The sequence below is a fragment of the Sturnira hondurensis genome, unplaced genomic scaffold, assembly GCF_014824575.4.
Source record: "Sturnira hondurensis isolate 20B ecotype Veracruz unplaced genomic scaffold, ASM1482457v3 Scaffold0000867, whole genome shotgun sequence".
In the NCBI taxonomy this organism is placed as follows: Eukaryota; Metazoa; Chordata; class Mammalia; order Chiroptera; family Phyllostomidae; genus Sturnira; species Sturnira hondurensis.
In genome coordinates this window covers 3,446,747-3,464,669 of record NW_028073498.1, presented here as the reverse complement: position 1 = coordinate 3,464,669, position 17,923 = coordinate 3,446,747, and the positions used below count along the sequence as shown (strand labels likewise).

Below are 17,923 nucleotides of genomic sequence, written 5' to 3'. Positions count from 1 at the left end.
GTTAAAATACTATGAGTATTCCCACTAAGATTAAGAGTTAAAAACTCAACATGACTAGAGTTACTATTACTTAATATTGTTGTGGAATACACAAAGTATCATTACATTTAAATACAATGTAAACTGATTTATAATGATAAGAAGGAAGAAGAGCTGTTATGGAACGATGAAAATAATCTGTATCCCGATTACCATGGTTGTTCCACAGGTGCACACAACTGTCAAAACTCATCAAATCTGCCCCAGGTGGTGTGGCTCAGAGGACTGAGCTCAGGCCTTTGAACCAAAGGGTCGCTAGTTCGATTCCCAGTCAGGGCAAATGTCTGGGTTGGGGGCCAGGTCCCCAGTGGGGGGTGTATGAGAGGCAACCACACATTGATGTTTCTCTCCCTCCCTTCCCCCCTCTCTAGGAATAAATAAATAAAACCTTTAAAAAAACTCATCAAATTTTAGTTGAAATAAATGCATCTTATTGTATATAAACTATTCCACAATAAATAAGGGGAAAAATAATACTTTAATTGCACCCTCAAGACATGTACATTTCCCTTTCTGTATGTAATTTTACCTCCATTGGAAAAAATGGGTGATTTATATGCGGTTAAAAAAAATCCTCAAGATATATGTACTGCCCAGCACGGCTCAGTGGGTTGAGCGTCAAACCACAGACCAAATGAATCCCGGGCAGGGCACATGCCTGGGTTGTGGTCCAGGTCCCCAGTTATGGATGTGCAAGAGGCAACCACACAATGATGTTTCTCTCCCTCTTTCTCCCTCCCTTGCCCTCTCTAAAAGTAAATAAATAAAATCTTTTTTTTTAAAGGTCAATGTCAAGTGCATGATCTACCTACCGAATCAGCTGACAAATGGTTGTTTGAGTTGGTGAACTCCGATACCAGCTCATCAGCCACTTCATTATAGGATGTTGTACCTTTCCGCTGAACTTTCTCGCACACTTTCATTGAAAAATGTCTCAAGCCTTTTCCATTTTTATCTCCTTTTTTGCTTCGTTTACTAAAAGAGAAAACAAATTATACTCCATTTTAATTACTTAGAAACTTTCTTTACAAAATTATAAAATAATGAGTGAGAAGATAGTCATTTGATTTACTTCAGGAGGTAAGCTCTAATTGGAGATGAGGAAATGTTCCAAACTTAAATTTTACCTTAAAAGGCTAGTAGCATATGAAGTCAGACTGCTATTCTTATGCACATTATCTATTTATTCAGCAAATATTACCGACCAGGTACTCACTACTGGGTGCCAGGCACTGTTCTACACACTGGGAATAAATCCTTGAGAAGAAGAGATAAAAACTCTGCCCTGGAAGTTTATACATGGGTCAATACTTACCTGTTTGTGTACTTATTTATAGTTATTTTTCACCTAAAATTAAAAGTGCCACTATTCCTAGTTTCATTTATCTACTCAATTTTCACACAGAGGTTATTGGTATTACTAATAGATCTAAGTTGCCCTGGCTGGTGTAGCTCAGTGGACTGAGCGCGGGCCTGCAAACCACAAGACCATGGTTCGATTCCCAGTCAGGGCACATGCCTGGGTTGCAGGCCAGTTTCCAGCAGGGGACGCACGAGAGGCAACCGCGCATTGATGTTTCTCTTCCTCTCTCCTTCCCTTCCCCTCTAAAGATAAATAAATAAAATCTTTAAAAAATAATAGCTCTAAGTCTCCAATTATTTCAAATCTGGTTAATGTCTAGGTCTAAACTTCAGTAACATATTCATTAAAATTTCCAGGGATTCAGTTTAGTTCTACTAATCTGACTGCTGACTATACGCCAAGAACTGTACTAGTGATTAGGAGTACAAAAGTGGTAATCGAGGCAAAATCTTTTCCCTCAACAAGCCATGGGGCGTGGGTGGGGAGAGAAGAGACAGAACAGGCCAATGACGACAAACGACCCAACGTAACAAGGTCAGTGTCAAGTCCGAGTCACTGGCAATGTTCTGTGGGCCCCGGGGAGTGGGGCGTCTGGTCCAACCCACAGGAGGAAGACTTGCTGGAGCGAGAGTCGAGTGCAAACAATTGACAAGACGAAAAGGCAACCTGTGTAATGTTGGCAGCCCCTTTATTTTACCTGATAATGGATCAATGTCCAAAATATCCAAGACACTCCCACAACTCAATAGAATAACAACCACCAAATACCCCAATTAAACAGACAAAGGACACGAATAGACATTTTTCCAAAGAACCTTACAAACAGCCAACAACCATATGAAAAGATGATCAGTGTTACCAATCATCAGGGAAATGCAAATCAGAACCAGGCATTACCTCCCACCTGTTAGGATGGCCACTATACACACATTCATAAACGATAACAGGTATTGGTGAGAGTGTGGAGAAACGAGAACCTCTGTACACTGTTTGTGGGAGTGCAAAATGGTACAGCTGCTCTGGAAAACTGTACGGAGGTTCCTCCCAAAATTTAGAATAGAACTGCCTGATCCAGCCACCCCACTTCTGGGTATCCGTCCAAATGACCTGAGGTCAGCCGGGTTTATACAGCATTACTCACAACAGCTACCATAGGGGAACAATCTGAGTTCCTGCAGGTGGGTGGATGACGAAAGTGTGGTGTAATTATATGCACACAAAAGAATATTACTTAGCCTCAACAAAGAATGAAATCCTGCTTTATGCTACAACGAAGAGAAACCTGGAGGACATTATGCTAAGTAAAAGAAGCCGACACAAAAGGACAAATAATGCGTAATCCCACTCACAGGAGGAACCTAAAATAGTCAGACTCCTTGAGGTAGAGAGTAGAATGGTGCTTGCCAGGGGCCAGAGGGAAAGCGAGACGGTTGTTCGGCAGGACTGAAGTTTCACTCACGCAAGATGAGTAAGTTCCAGAGGTCTGTACGACCCAGTGTCTACAGCTGACAGTACTGTGCACTTAAAATCTGTTGTGAGCAGATTTTCAGGTTACGTGTTCTTACCAGAACAAGAGTTAAATCAAGCACAGGAAGTCAGGAAGGGAACCCAGGCAGGAGAGGCAGCAGCAGTAAACATAAGGAAGAGAAGCAGGTGACGAATGTGGAGACGGAGACACGCAGCGCGGTGTCACCGCACTATGAAGGGCAAGGCAGAAGGTGAGGCAGAAAGGCAGAGAAAGGGCCCGGCCCCTAAAGACGTGCAAAGGAACCTGGACTTGATCATACCGTCCGTGTAAGTATATTCATTTATAAATTTTTACGTGTTCTACTGTGTCATGTACACAGTACACAACAAGGAGACACTAAACAAACTTTTTAAAACGGGAAGACCAGCTGAGAGGCTATGGCAATAGCCCAGGCAAGAAATGATGAGCCCTAAAATTGGAGTGAGGGTAGGGTCGACTAAGAAGAGACAGGTTTATGAAACTTTTAAAGGTCAAGATCAGCAGAACTGAGTGACTGACTGAGGTGGATGGTAAGGAAGTGGGACATAGGAGAATGACCCTTAGAAAGAGGGGTCAATTACTGAGATCAGGAGATTGGAACAAGTTCGTGAGCTCTAAACCTCCTCATCTGCACTGTCCAACACCCAGGCAGAGCCCACAGGTAGCTGTCGATCACTTGAAATGTGGGGAGTCTGTAAACGCAAAATACACACAAAATTTCAAAGACCTGAATGAGAAATAAATGTAAAACATCTGATGAACAATTTCTGTATTAATTGTTAAAATATTTTATTTATTTTTATTTTTAAAAAATTTTATTGATTTGAGAGGGGGAGGGAGAGAGAAACATCAGTTTGTCGTTCCATTTGTTTATGCACTCATTGGTTGACTCTTGTATGTGTCCTGACCAGGGATCAAACCCACAACCTTGGTGTAAGGAGACAATGCTCTAACCAACTGAACTACCTGGCCAGGACAAATGTTGAAATATTTTAGCTAGAATGGATTAGATAAAAGATATAAAAATTAACTTCACGTTTCTTTTTACTTTTTAAATTGGCCATGAGAAAATTAAAAATTACATGCAGTGTGCATTACAATACTTTCTATTGGGCAGCAACGATGTTGAGATGGACATGCCTACAGATGCTCCCAACATAACCGCTATTATATCCAACAGGAAACTGACTATGTAAGTCTCTTGTCTCTGGGAGAGGCCACTCACAACTTATGGGCATGTGCACCCACGCCAATCCCCTTCCTATCAGCCTCGGAGGATTAGGTGTCCTTCTTTCATTTCAAATCCGAAGTCCCTTTTCTAATAAAACAGCTACACTGAAATATAATTCACATACCATAAACTTTACCTTTTAAAAACACGCAATTCGGTGGTTGTAAGAGTTATGCAATCATCACCACAATCTAATTTCTTCCCATTAAAAAGAAACCCTGCTCCCACTGGCAGTCCCTCCTCATTACCCGCCCCTGGCTCTGCACAACCACCACCTTCTTTGTTCCTATGGATTTGCCTTTTCTTCCAAGTCAAATTTTCCAACTGAAATTTTTCATGCCAGTGCTTCTGTTCCTATATTCTTTGCTCTCTTTGAGCCGTTCCGTGCAGGGCTCTTTGGTTTGGGGTTTCTTTTTAAATATACAACTTCCGCCCTGGCTGGTGTGGCTCAGTGGATTGAGCACAGACCTGCGAACCACATGATCGCAGTTTGATCCCCAGTCGGGGCACATGCCTGGGTTGCAGGCCAGTTCCCAGCAGGGAACTCACAAGAGGCAACCATACATTGATATTTCTCTCCCTCTCTCCTTCCCTTCCCCTCTAGAGATAAATAAATAAAAAATCTTAAAAAAAATATACAACTTCCTCATGGGACCTGAACCTGATCAGGACCCCAGTGCCACCTCCTCAGTTAGAGGGGATACCAGGGACCGAAGACCGTGCTGAATGACACCACAGGGATGCGACAAGCAGAGGATCTCTCTTCAGGACGCACAGTGTGGTTTCTTCAGATAAGGAATCATAAGGAAAGAGAGGAGGCCGGGGGAACACAGAGGAAGAGGCGAAGAAGGGACATTTTGTAGACTGTAGAAAACATCCATTTACTATTTAAATTAGGATTCAAACAGACTGTACACACACACACACATACACACACACCAGTAAATGGGGGAGTCAAAGAAGATAGCAAGATGGCAACACAATTTTCAAACTCTCCAAATCCCTGGATGAAAACAGAGCAACTAGATAGCGAAACTCAAACCCCATGACAACATTACAACAAAACTGAATCACACAGTATCCTCAACAAACCTCAGAATTCAATACCGACAGCCAAAGGCCTACACAGTAGTGTCGGTGTGAGCAGAATAAGCAATCCTCAGTGGGGCTGCATTAGATGGAAATGAGAACAGGGTAATCCCAAAACAGCCAATAAGGATTTACTAGAAAGCACTGTAGGCCAATTTGAGAGCAGCAGTTGAATTGAGGAGTTTCACCCTCTTCAATATCAGGTGAGAGCAAGAGACCCACAATAAGAACTAAAAAGGTTATGCCCTGGCTGGTGTGGCTCAGAGGACTGAGTGCCAGCCTGCAAACCAAAAGGTCACAGGTTCAATTCCCAGTCAGGGCACATGCCTGGGTTGCGGGCCCGTTCCCAGCAGGGCACTCACGAGAGGCAACCATACATTGATATTTCTCTCCTTCTCTCCTTCCCTTCCCCTCTAAAGATAAATAAAATCTTAAAAAAAAAAAAAAAAGAATCCATACAAGGCAACACCAAAAAAAGAAACAAAAAAAAGGAGGGGGTATATATAAAATAAGATATGCCATAAATTGATTATTGTTGAAATTCAGAAATGGGGACATAGGAGGCTTATAAACGAGCCATCTACTTTCATATTTAAAATTCTCTAAAATAAGGAGTTAACTAAAAAAAAGAAAAGAAACAACAGCTCAAGCATATCTTTGATTGTTTTCTCAGGTTTAGTCCTGAGCCTCCCAGTTTCCTACACTCAGCCCAGCCTTCTCATGAAGGGATCCCCACACGCGACACCACCGTGTTAACACAAAGGAGAACTCAACCTGTACGATACTTAACTGTGTAACCTACAGTCCCTCTTATCTACAAGGGCTGAGTGACAACCGTCCATCTAATCTAATCACCAAGCCAGCACACCAGATTCCCCCAACGCTCTCCTTATCCCCTTTCTACCTGATTAACCTAATTCTATCGAGCCTAATTCATTTAACCTCTTCTGTCCGTTTGCTCTGCCCCAGGCCAGGCCCTCGCACCTCTCTCAGACTGTAGTTAGGACCTCGCAACTGCTCTCCCTCACTCTGTCTGGGGCGTCCCAATCCCCCTGCATACGGCCATCACGGGGATCTTCCTAATAAATCCGATCACATCCCTATTTGGTTTAGAACTGCTGCTGCTGGTGGTAAACAGTCAATGCTTCCTGAATGCTAGGTAAGTGCCAGTCAGTGTTCTAAGTAATTTCACTGTGGGAAAGAACTCACCAATTCCCATTTGTTATTAAGGTTTCCACGCAAGGCCCATTCTACGCTGACTCACCCTGAATTTGGTACATTGAGACACAAACGGCTGGTCACACACAGTTCACATCATTAGTACAAGTCAGGTGGCAAAAGAAAGAAAGAATTGCTAAAAATAAGAGCACAGGAGTTATTTGGAAGCAAATATGTTGTGTATGGGGTTTTATATTTATGCTAAAAACTGGCTAATGGCTTAAAGTAAATAAAATTCTTGACTCAGTGTTTATATAATTAAAGCCAGGGGCAAAACAGGCTGTCGTTTTTCATGTGATTCTAGTCTTTTTAGAAAAAACAGCAATAAAATAATCACAGGGTAGTTTCGGGTGACCACTTGGCTAATTTATGCTTCACAGTCACACGTGGATAATATTTGAAGAGAACACTAAACACAGTCCCTAAATAAGAAAAACTAGACTTTAAATGCTGAAGAACACACTCCTGAAACATAAATACAAGTCTAAATACAAGACTATGGGTAAGAGTTTTATAACATGAGTTCAGTACATGAATTGATAATAAACTTGAGAACTATGGTTAAATATCAACATTGGTAAACTATTCTGTAGTTATACATTTTGAGCAGTTTACTTTATTTAAGTCAAACCCACAGTCTTCATCCATCAGAAAAATGGGGACACAGACATCAGCCTCACAGGGCCATGGCGAGGACTAAATGTACAGCGAGCATAAAGCACCTGGTACAGCCTAGGAGACTGTCCTCTTCGTGAGCTCCAGAATTTTCATAACTAATACAAAACCGAAAGATACCACCCAACAGTGGTTAAATCAAGAAATTAGGCCTGTTCTTTGAAAGGCTGGTAGAGCACGTGCCAAAATCTAATCAATGTCTCTACATTAGTAAGAAATTTGGTCATTGCAACCCATTCTATAAAAACTTCTTTGGAAATTAAGGGAACACTGCCGCTAGTTAAAAAAAATTAAAAGGTAAAAGGCTACATAAAGAACTCAATTCAACTCAACAACTCCCCCCTCCCAAACAATGAAAAAAACAGACAAAAGAATTAAATAGACATTCTCCAAAAAAGATGTGCAAATGGTCAACAAGCACATAAAAAGATGCTCAACGTCACCACCACTAGGGAAATGCAAATCAAAACCACAGTAACGTACATACCACTCACTACCATCAAAAATAAAAACAAAAACGAAAGCAGGAAGTGTTGTGAAGATGTGGAGAAACTTGAATCCTGTGCACTGCTGGTGAGAATGTAAAAAGGGTGTAGAAAATATTATGGTGGTTCCTCAAAAAGTTGAACATGGAATTCCCATAGGACCCAGCAAATCCACTTCTGGGTCTCTACCTAAAGGAACTGAAAGTAGGAACTCCTAGAGACACCTGTATGTCCACACTCACAGCAGCAATATTCGCAATGGCCAAAAGGCGGAAACAATCCAAACATCCACCAGATGAACAGGTAAAAACAGAATGTGGTACATGCAGTACCTATAATGCCAATGTTACTCAGCCTTAAAAAAAGAATGAAATTCTGAAACAGACTACAACACGAATGAACCCTGAAGACCTGTAAGTGACAAGCCAGGCAGGAAAGGGTAGGCGCTGCATGGTCGGTTCCTCTGCCTAGAAGAGTCAACATCCCAGAGACAGGAAGCAAAACGGTCCCGGACCTGGGGGAAGCGGGGACCTGCTGCTGAATGGTCCACAGAGCTTCCGGATGGGATGGCCAGAGAGCTCTGCAGATGGAGAGTGGGGATAGTTGTACAGTGATGTATTCTCTCAGTGTTAGAACTCATTTATGTTTGTTGTCTTTTTGCTTAAATGTGGATGGGTTGATGGCGTCATTAGCCAGTATATCTCTATAAATAAGATGCTGGGGCTTTAGCACTTCATCATTAATTACAGCTAAAACATCGAACTTGATATAAAAGGGGTCATGTTTCTAAACAAAATAAATAAAAAGTCTGTATTTCACTCTTTAAATCACTTCTACTGTCACATCGACTGTGGCCACACCCAGAAGAAAAGGTGAGCCTCTTACTGACAAACACAGTCCAGGAATGCTTGTTTAACCATCGCAAAGTAAGAGTTTAAAATAATACAAAACGTACTTTTCTAATTTAGCTAGTAATTTTAAATAGACTTAATACCGAACTGGTTTAAAAAATTAAAATGGCTGTAAAAATTTTATAAAAATAAATGTCAAAAATGCCTACATTTTCACACATCTATATGCTTTCGGGTTGCATTAGACAAATTAACCTTAAAATGCCACATGTTATGAAAATTAACTCAAAAGGCATTGAAGATGTAAATGCAAGAACAAAAACTACAAAACTCTCAGAAAAAATATATAGGCATATTTCTTTGTGATCTTGGATTTGGCAATTTTTCTTTAGTGTGATACCAAAAGTATAAGTAATACAAGAAAAAACCCCAGATAACTTAAACACACCCAAAATTAAAACCCTTTGTGCTTCCAAGGACACCATCAAGTAGGTGAAAAGCCAACCCACAAAACAGTTTTTTTTACAAACTATGTATCTGGTAAGTGTCCTGTATCTATAGTACATTAAAAAAAAAACTCTGACAACTCAATAATAAAATGACAACCCAAGGGATCTGAACAGATACTCGTCAAAGAAGACATACAATGGCCAATAAGCACATGAAAAATTGCTCAATATCAGCAGCCATTAGGGAAACAGAAATCCAAACCCCGATGAAATACGCTGATGTGACAGAGAGGAGGGCCGGCAGACGCAGAGGGGCCGGCACCGGCTGCTGGTAAGCACACGGATCGGTACCACCGCTCTGGAAAACAGTCTGCGGTTAGTGAAAGGGCCAAGGAACTGCCACATGACCCAGCAATTCCATTCCGTACGAGAGAAATAAAAACTTTATCCATATAAAAACTTGTTCACAAATGTTTATAGCAGCATCATTCATAACAGCCAAAAAAGTAGAAACAAACCAAATGTCCCAACAGACAAAACGTGGTGTAGCCCCACAGTGAAACATTATTCAGGAATAAAAAGGAATGAAGTTCTAATTTATGCCTCAACAAGGATGAGCCTTGAAATCAAGCTAAAAGAAAGAGTCCTGGACTGTTTCCTTGCGGTTAACTGTCCAAGCTTCCGCCTGAGGAACTGCCTTTGGTCTAATTTCTTTGTGTGGGGACGAGAGGGGAAGTACAGGGGGACCTTGCAGGGTTGGGCAGGTTTACTGGGCCCCGGTGCCCCGTGCATACTTTTCGCTTCGCCGCCCTCATTACTTCCTCTGCCAATTCACCATCCTTGCTTTCCGTACTCGTCAACTCTGAGCCCGAACCTCTCCATGTCAGTGCGAGGGAGAATGGCCTCCATCTCCAATTCTGACTTCAATGCCTACACTTTGGGATGTGGATTTCTCTCCTTCATCTGTCTTTCATTATAATCACACTAGTTTTCATCTTCCAGGTGGACAAATCTATTATCTCTACCACTTTCTATAGCACTTTGAGATGTATCTCCTTTTATTATTTCTACATGAAAACGTCAACAGGATTTCAGGGGTGGAGGTGTACGCACGGTGTTCAGTTTATCACCTCTAACTGAAGCCTTCCTATCTAAATCTCACGCAGATAGTTCACACACTTCTGTAGAACCTGAGCTCGCTGAGACCCCAAGACCCCCTTTCTAAATGACACCAAATCTGGCCACAGGATGCACACACTAGGACCATAAATCAAACAAAAAACCCAGCAGGAAGCATACTTTACCAAATAAGACCAAACTGAGAAATTAAAAAATAGGAAATAAAATGAATAATAAAGTACAGTTTGAAAAGCATATTACATTTTCCTAACAATTTAATTTTAAGTATTCAAGAGAACTGTGCCCAAAGAATAAAAGAAAAAGCATTTCTTTCCAGGCCCTTAACTAGAATTCACAACCACTGCCTTTTTATATTTCCTAATAGTAATTTATTTTTATTTACAAAAGTAATATAAAACTAAAATTTGTAGTATAAAACAGTATACCCCATGTATAAGTTATAATAAATGTATTCCATTTTAATAAATTATATATAATATATAATAAATACCTTATTTCTCATTAAAATGAAGTTGACTGGAATGTTTAAGTCAACAAGGTAATTTAGTAATTTGATAAAGTAATTCAGGAAAAAACCCTCACTTTCCTGTAAACAGGCACCACTGTGTGTGTGGCTAGAGGGTGGCGGGGAGGACTCCAGACAGAAAATGCATGTTCGTTGCTTAAGGACCTTAACTCTCTCCTGCCTTGGGCATGTCACCAGGAGTAAGGCCATTTACATGCTGGTGAACTACTTATCAATGAATATTAGCATTTATATAACTACTAAACTTCTTGAGCATATGTCTAAAACAAAACTCAATCCCTCCCCACACCTACTAACAACAACGGGGAAGAACTGATGAAAGCCTCTTCAGGGACCCTGCACCCACCAAAGGAGGTCTTCAGAAACCGACTTGCTTTTGCGAAAGCCCTTCACCAAGGCGCAGCTGTGTAAAGCGCGCCTCAAGCTCTACTGTCGAGTGTAAGGGGATAAAAAGCTCGTACACACTACAGATGTTGATGCATGAACCCCGAGGAGAACCCATACAAACATTTACATATCACACTAAAATCTGCATACAAGACACTGAAGAAATAAATAAAGACCAGTCTGTGGTTGAGGGCTGGCTTTTTCAACCTGGGGGGGAGGGAAACACAGCCTTTTCCCACTAGTACTACAGGAAAATAGGATAAATTTGGAGGAAAATAAACATTTGTAAGAACAACAATAAAAATCACATGTAGTTATTTTTGTGGTTTGATTGGGGAGATGGACTCATTACAGAAAAGTTATATTAAAAAACAAAAAGAGAATAATAAAAACCATTAGCAAAAAAAAAAAAAAGCCACGGAACCAGATGCAGAAAGACAAAGTTGAATCAATGGTTATACCAACAAATTTAAAATAGTACTTTTAATGTGAGCTTTGGAGACCTTTTTCTTATGAAGGAGAAAGTAAAGAGAATCTTAGCTTTATGCTGTTTGCAGCACACAGGTGCCAACAATCATAACTAATGAATAGTTCTATTTTAGGGCCTTACTCATTGCTAAATGCGTCCATAGAACTTACACTCCTACCCTTTCCTGGGATAAACACAAAGACTGGTATGAGATGGGAAGTATAATTTCCATTAGAGAGAAAAGAACATTTTGTCATATATTTCTATATGACACAGCAGTTCCTCAGAAATGACTGTGTGTTCAAAACAGTTAAGAACCAAGAAGCAAGCAGCAGAGGCCACCAAGGAATTAAAGCAGAGCTGTGCCAATACAAGATACACACTTTTAAAATACACAGCCCAAGGCGCTCACTCAGAGCCCATTCGCTCTTATGTGAGGCCAGATTCTAACACAATGAGCCATGGAGACTAGAAAATGTAAAAGACAGAAAACTATTATATTGAGAGCAGATGACCTAACAGGAGAAAGGACACTGAAATGCCACAGAAAAAATTATAAAACTTTAGAATAAAAAATAAAATTTAAAGCCATAACTGGCAAGGTTTTATTTAAAACCGTAATAATCATACAGAATTCAACTGCCTCTAAGACCAGGCATCTTGCTTTAATAGTGCAACATTCATCTTGTACCTAGTACAGTGACTTGCATAGAATACTGAACCTAAGTTCAATAATGACCAGAAAGTGCCCTGGCTGATGTGGCTCAGCGGACTGAGTACCGAAGTGTTGCTGGTTCAATTCCCAGGCAGGGCACAGGCCCAGGCCCCCAGTAGGGGGTGCTCAAAAGGCAACAACATATTGATGTTTCTCTCCCTCTCTCTAAAAAATTTAAATAAATAAATAAATAAATGAAATCTTGGGGGTGGGGGGTGGGGAGAGACCAGAAAGTGGCCATTTTCAATTCTAGAGTTTCATGCTTGGTTAGGCAGCCATTTATAGTTTCTCAACAGACCACAGGTGAGTCTGATGCGCACGGAGAATGGAGAACCAGTCCTACCAGTCTAAGGAAAGGTTACACTGTACTCTGTTTTGTTTAAGAAAGTAATAATTTACTATGATCTTTAACTGTGTTTGGTAAGACTTGTTCGTAAAAAGTTTGGGCCTGTAATTTCTCTTGAAGCCATACAAATAAGATAAATAATGTGGTATGAAAAAGCGGTAAACTCAATCAAGTCCAAGTGATGGGAACAGAAACATCTCACTCACTTAAGCCAGCGCAGAGTGTGGACACTAGCCCTCTCAGCGCAGCAGCACGCCCCAAACCACATACTCACACTGATACTCACCTTTCTGAAAAATCAGAGTCTATAAATTCTCTAGCCCGTTTTCTATCACTAAAAAGAAAAAAAAAGCATAAAAAGAACACATATAACCACTACTTTATTTCATGAATAACTTACTGTAATCTGTCTAATTCTACAATAAATATAACCAAACACAAAAACTAACTAATCGTTAAAGATATAGAAATAAAATAAAATCTTAAATTTTATCAAAGAACCAAGGAATCACATAATAACCTAGTTGGAAATGGGTTCAATGAATCTTTAAGGAAGAAAACATTGCAGGTTTACAAAGGATGAGGCACAGAAATGCTCTACTTACTCCGGACTGACTACCGCACCACTGACTGTAACACCACCCTCAACATAAAGCTCAGCGGGGCCTGAAAACATTCAAACCCCGGTCATCTCCAAAGCGGGCCAACCCCACTGGCACACGCATGGCTTCCACGCTGTAAGCTCTCAGGGCTGTGCAGAAATCCAAGTGCCTCTCGCACCCACATGAGAGTGCTCAGAAATACTGGGCCAAGGCCACGGAAGTACAGCTGAGCCTGTTATTCCTCTCGTCTGATGATGGAAAAGTATGAATACACACGAAACTCTTCTGCCTCTGTGTGCGTGCGTGTGTGTAGGTGTATGAACACGTATATGGCTTAAAACACTTTGCCAGATCATTTCATTAATTCATTCAATATTCTTGAAGCAAAGAGATTTCTACTCAACCGAGATTTATTGTCTGGTGGCTGGAACTCACAGTTCTAAGTCAAAGACAGAACTCCTAGTGAAGTATTCGAGTAACAATCTAAATCACTTCTTAAGTGACAATGAAGTTTTGAGTCATTACTTTTACTGTGTCTTTTTCTTTTATGGAAACAAGAGGTGTTAAAATAAGTAGTAGAAAAAGGTTGGGTAAGGTCTGTTACAGGCGAAGACGAAACACGGGAAGGTTTGATACCACTGAGGAACGCAGAAGAAATACTGACTTCACTACCCAGTGTTTCAAAACAACCAAGGGGAAACTCAATGGAAGTTACATGTACTTGGCCTCTTTTCTTTAGTTACTTTTCTAGTTTTTAAGGAAGTAATTCATAGAAGAAATTCTGAATATAGCCAACACTTAATGTATCTTTTCTCATGTTTGTTAAAACAATATCAAATACAGTTTTGACATCTTCAAAGCAGTTAAGTAAGCTCTGTTTCGGGGCTGAAAAAAGTCAGAAGATTCAGGCACAAGTTATTATACTCTTTTTTTCTCTTTTAAAATGGTTGCTCCACAAATGGTTTATATCTAAGATATGAAGTGAAATAAAACAGGTAATTTGAAAGGAAACACATTCATCTTTAAAAACTAGACTAATATAAAATGAGAAGAGAAGACACGGTGGTGAGGAAAAACGTTAGAGCTTTTTTACAAAAAGTTTTAAGAATGGTAACTTGTAGCCCTGGCTGGTGTAGCTCAGTGGATTGAGCACGGGCCTGTGAACCAAAAGGTCGCAGTTTGATTCCCAGTCAGGGCACATGCCTGGGTTGCAGGCCAGTTCCCAGCAGGGGCCAATTCCCAGCAGGGCATGCATGAGAAGCAACCATACATTGATATTTCTCTCCCTCTCTCCTTCCCTTCCCTTCTAAAGAAAAATAAATAAAAAAAAGAAAAAAAAGAAAAAAAGAATGGTAACTTGTACCAGCACCCTCACCTGGGGACCCAGCCCGTGGCTTCTGCTATGTGTGTCTGCGTGACCATCGCCGGTGCAGGGGTGTACGGGCTCCCGATCAGAACACTTCCGGAACTGGCTAGTCTCTGGGGTGTGCTTATAATCTGTACATTGGGACAAAGGAAATAATATTGTTAGTTATTAAGGAAAGCCTGCAGGCACAAAATAACGTTGACTGCTAACCCACATACCAGGAGGAAAATGCACTTAATATCAATCATCTAACACGTGAGCAACAGCTCTGATTCCTTTGTATGAGTCACAGCACAGAGCCTGAGCACTGACATGAGGCCTCGGCGCAGGTTTCAGCAAGTGGAGAGCAATCTGGAAGGACTAAGCTGGCAACTGACAATGCTTTAAAACTGAGAAAAATGAAAAGCTTTCTGTGAAATTACAGAACCTAATTCCAGTCAAGCTTGATTTACTAGAACTGGGGTAAAATGATCAGATCTTCACAGGCCAAAATACATGCAAAGATGATACATTTTGGATTATTATACAGATGCAATTTTATCTTTTTTCCAAGAGCATTTATTTCCTCATATCATTAAATTTTCTTCAAAGACATATTATGTTCCATTATGTAAATTTACTATTCCCTATTAGATATGTATGGATATTCCAATTATTCAACATTATACAAAATGCTGTGATAACCATTTTTGTACAATGATCTTGGCCTTAATTTCTATTTCCTAAGGAAAGACTCCAGGAAAGGAATAAATGGAACTGAGGACATGAACTTCAAAAAGTTCTTTGGTATGTCTTACCCAATTGCTTTCCAGGTCTCCTACTTTTCATTGGTAAGTAGAACATGCCCCCCAAATGTTTATAATAATGAATACAAAAATAATTTGGTGTTCTAGGAAAAGCTTCAAAAGCATTTTCACTAAAAAAAAAAAAAGGAAAAATAAAGGCATGCATGGTCCAGGGAATGGGTGTACTAAAGAAGCAAGACTGTCATGTCCATAACAGCTGAAATGGGTGAAGGAGTTGCTGGGCAGGGGGCTCTATTTTGTATACTTTGGAAAGTTTTCATAATAGTATGGTTTTGTTTGTGTTCCAATTAAGAGAGAAAAGCATCAACATGGACATATAATTTTTATTTTTTTATTTTTCATCTTATTTTTTTAAGTTGGAAGCTCATGTGAGATGCAATGAGTTTCTAAACTAGGACAGACAGTGAGTCTTAAGAAACAAACCAAAGGAAAGTCAACAGAACTGATCAAAGCACTGAATGTAGGAAGCCTATGTAGGTGATGTCGGGCATGCTTATAAAACTGAACCCTAATTTCGAAATCCCAAATTAAAATGAGTGATAATTCAAGGTAACTACTTCTAATAGTTGATCTGATAAGGAAAATGAACATTTAAAGTTTACCACCGCCCCCCAAAAAACCCAAAACAAAGACAACCTTAGTGTAAATGTAACTGTGGTTTCTTTGACAGTAGGTTACAGTCAGGCAATGAAAATCATGCCATTGACTGAACCTCATTCTAGAGCTTTTCCGCCCTCAGTCGGCGTGTCTTACACACCACTGCCACCTACAGGAAGAAAGCCGAGGCGGCATCTGCGTCCTGAAAGGAAAAGATCTAGACAGTTACGAAGTGTGACAATTAAGGGTTTCATAAAATCCTAGTTTTCAATATCAGAAATGCAGTTTCAACCATATTAAAATAAAATAATATGTGTATATATAAACACATATACAAAGATATATACACAGATATATATATGAACTCATGCATGTTCTTATGATTATCTTTATTTTAATATGGTTGACACTGCATTTCTGATATTGAAAACTAGGATTTTATGAAACCCTTGTCACACTTCGTACCTCATGTATATACTCATAATACACTCATGTATATACTCATAATAGTATTTCTAATACATATACAATATATACACACACTCATGTATATACTCATAATAGTAAGTATTTCCAATATATATAAGGGCTATAACTGGGGTTCTACGCCAATTATGAGAAAAAACAGAAACTCCGATTCTGGCCCAAGACTAAGAACTGGAAAACCACCTGAGAATTCAGGAGACACACCAAGGCCTCGGGCCGGCCTGGTTGAAGGGAGAGCCCCAGGTCTCCATTCTGTCTGACTTTTTGCTGATTCCGAGGGCAATAATAATCAGGTAAGTGTTCTACCTAATTACTCATCACCATCAGAACTGAAGTGTGTGAAGGCTTCCATGTACATCAGTTCAAATCGAAAATGGAAAGAGAAATGACATGTTTCCAAAAGAGAAATCTGAATTCATAGCATTATTAAAAGACCAACAGAAAACAGTATTTCAAAACAGAGGCGTACTGTAAGGGCCAAACTCATAATAGTTTGGGCGTGTTTGTTTAATTTTGGTGTTTACAGAATCCCATTTCAAAACATAGACCTTAAAGTCGGTGCCCTATCTCACCTGTTCCTACCGCAGTGGCTGACGAGCAGCAAAATGCTAGCAAGTTTGAAAATACACCCTGAACCGCCCCAAAGTGGAAACACTCACCTAAGCTTAAGTTTCTGTGAGGTTTGGAGCAAGGTTACATTCTTCACATAGTTATAGTAAATTGTGCAAGGCCTTTGGCTTGGATTCTGTAGATAACTAACAGTCCTCAAGCAATCAGGAAAAATGTCATGCCTGGAATGTCTTAAAATCTCAGAGACTTTCTGGAGCCATTAGGTATGTTAAAAGGTGTTTTGTGTTTAACAGAGTCCTCAGTACTGTACCTTACAGGCAAATTTCATCCTCACGCTCTTTCGCTGAGTACGCGCAAGCACCGGCCACAGAGAGCTGCGGTTCGAGCGCTTACGAAGGTTCGCTGACGGTGGTGAAGCCATTGAAACCAGGCACAGTTTTTAGAGTAGTTACACGCAACTTTGCTGATAAACAATGCTTTCTAAAGTGCTAAATACTTCAAGCTCTAACAAAATTAATAAAATGCCGTCAGAGAAACAGTTAAATATTTCCCATTTTCATCCTTTATTTTTACTGTTAAAGATTTAAATGAATTGGCATTTGAATGAATTGCTGTTTCTCCCCAAATGTCCTTAAATCAAAGACATCAGACTAAGAGCTCCAGATGTAGATTAACTAAGGGTCGTATTCAATTTATGTGAGATTCTAGGTCAAAAAAAGGGGAAGATTTGAAATCTTTTTCAAAAAAAGGGAAGATTTATGTTTATAAAACATAACAGATTTCAAATCAATTTTAAACAAACCAGAAACCAGAAAAGCCTCACTGACAGAGCAAAAACCTTACTACACATCCAGAATCCATAGTCAAATGCGTGAAAATTAAGCACAGAAGAGCACACACCTTCTTTTTCTCAGGATTAATCAGTTACATTTAGATAAAAATAAAACTTCTTAAAAAACTGAGTGAGACTGGAAATCTGATCAACCACCTTCAGTGCAATTATCCT

At 39.9% G+C, this 17,923-nt stretch overlaps 1 protein-coding gene across 8 annotated transcripts in view; it reads right to left on the bottom strand.

Moving 5' to 3' along the window:
• Positions 1-17,923, bottom strand: part of TFDP2 (transcription factor Dp-2) — a 165,840-nt gene that overhangs the window by 19,096 nt on the left and 128,821 nt on the right. For 7 of the 8 annotated variants that reach the window (XM_037051428.1, XM_037051444.1, XM_037051459.1 and 4 more), the window contains 3 exons: positions 14,468-14,589; positions 12,777-12,824; positions 852-1,014 (listed from right to left, as the gene is read on the bottom strand). In XM_037051428.1, coding sequence (XP_036907323.1) covers positions 852-1,014; positions 12,777-12,824; positions 14,468-14,589 — 333 coding nt within the window. The remainder of the gene's footprint in view (positions 1-851; positions 1,015-12,776; positions 12,825-14,467; positions 14,590-17,923) is intronic. The other variant, XM_037051451.1, reaches the window with a different exon arrangement.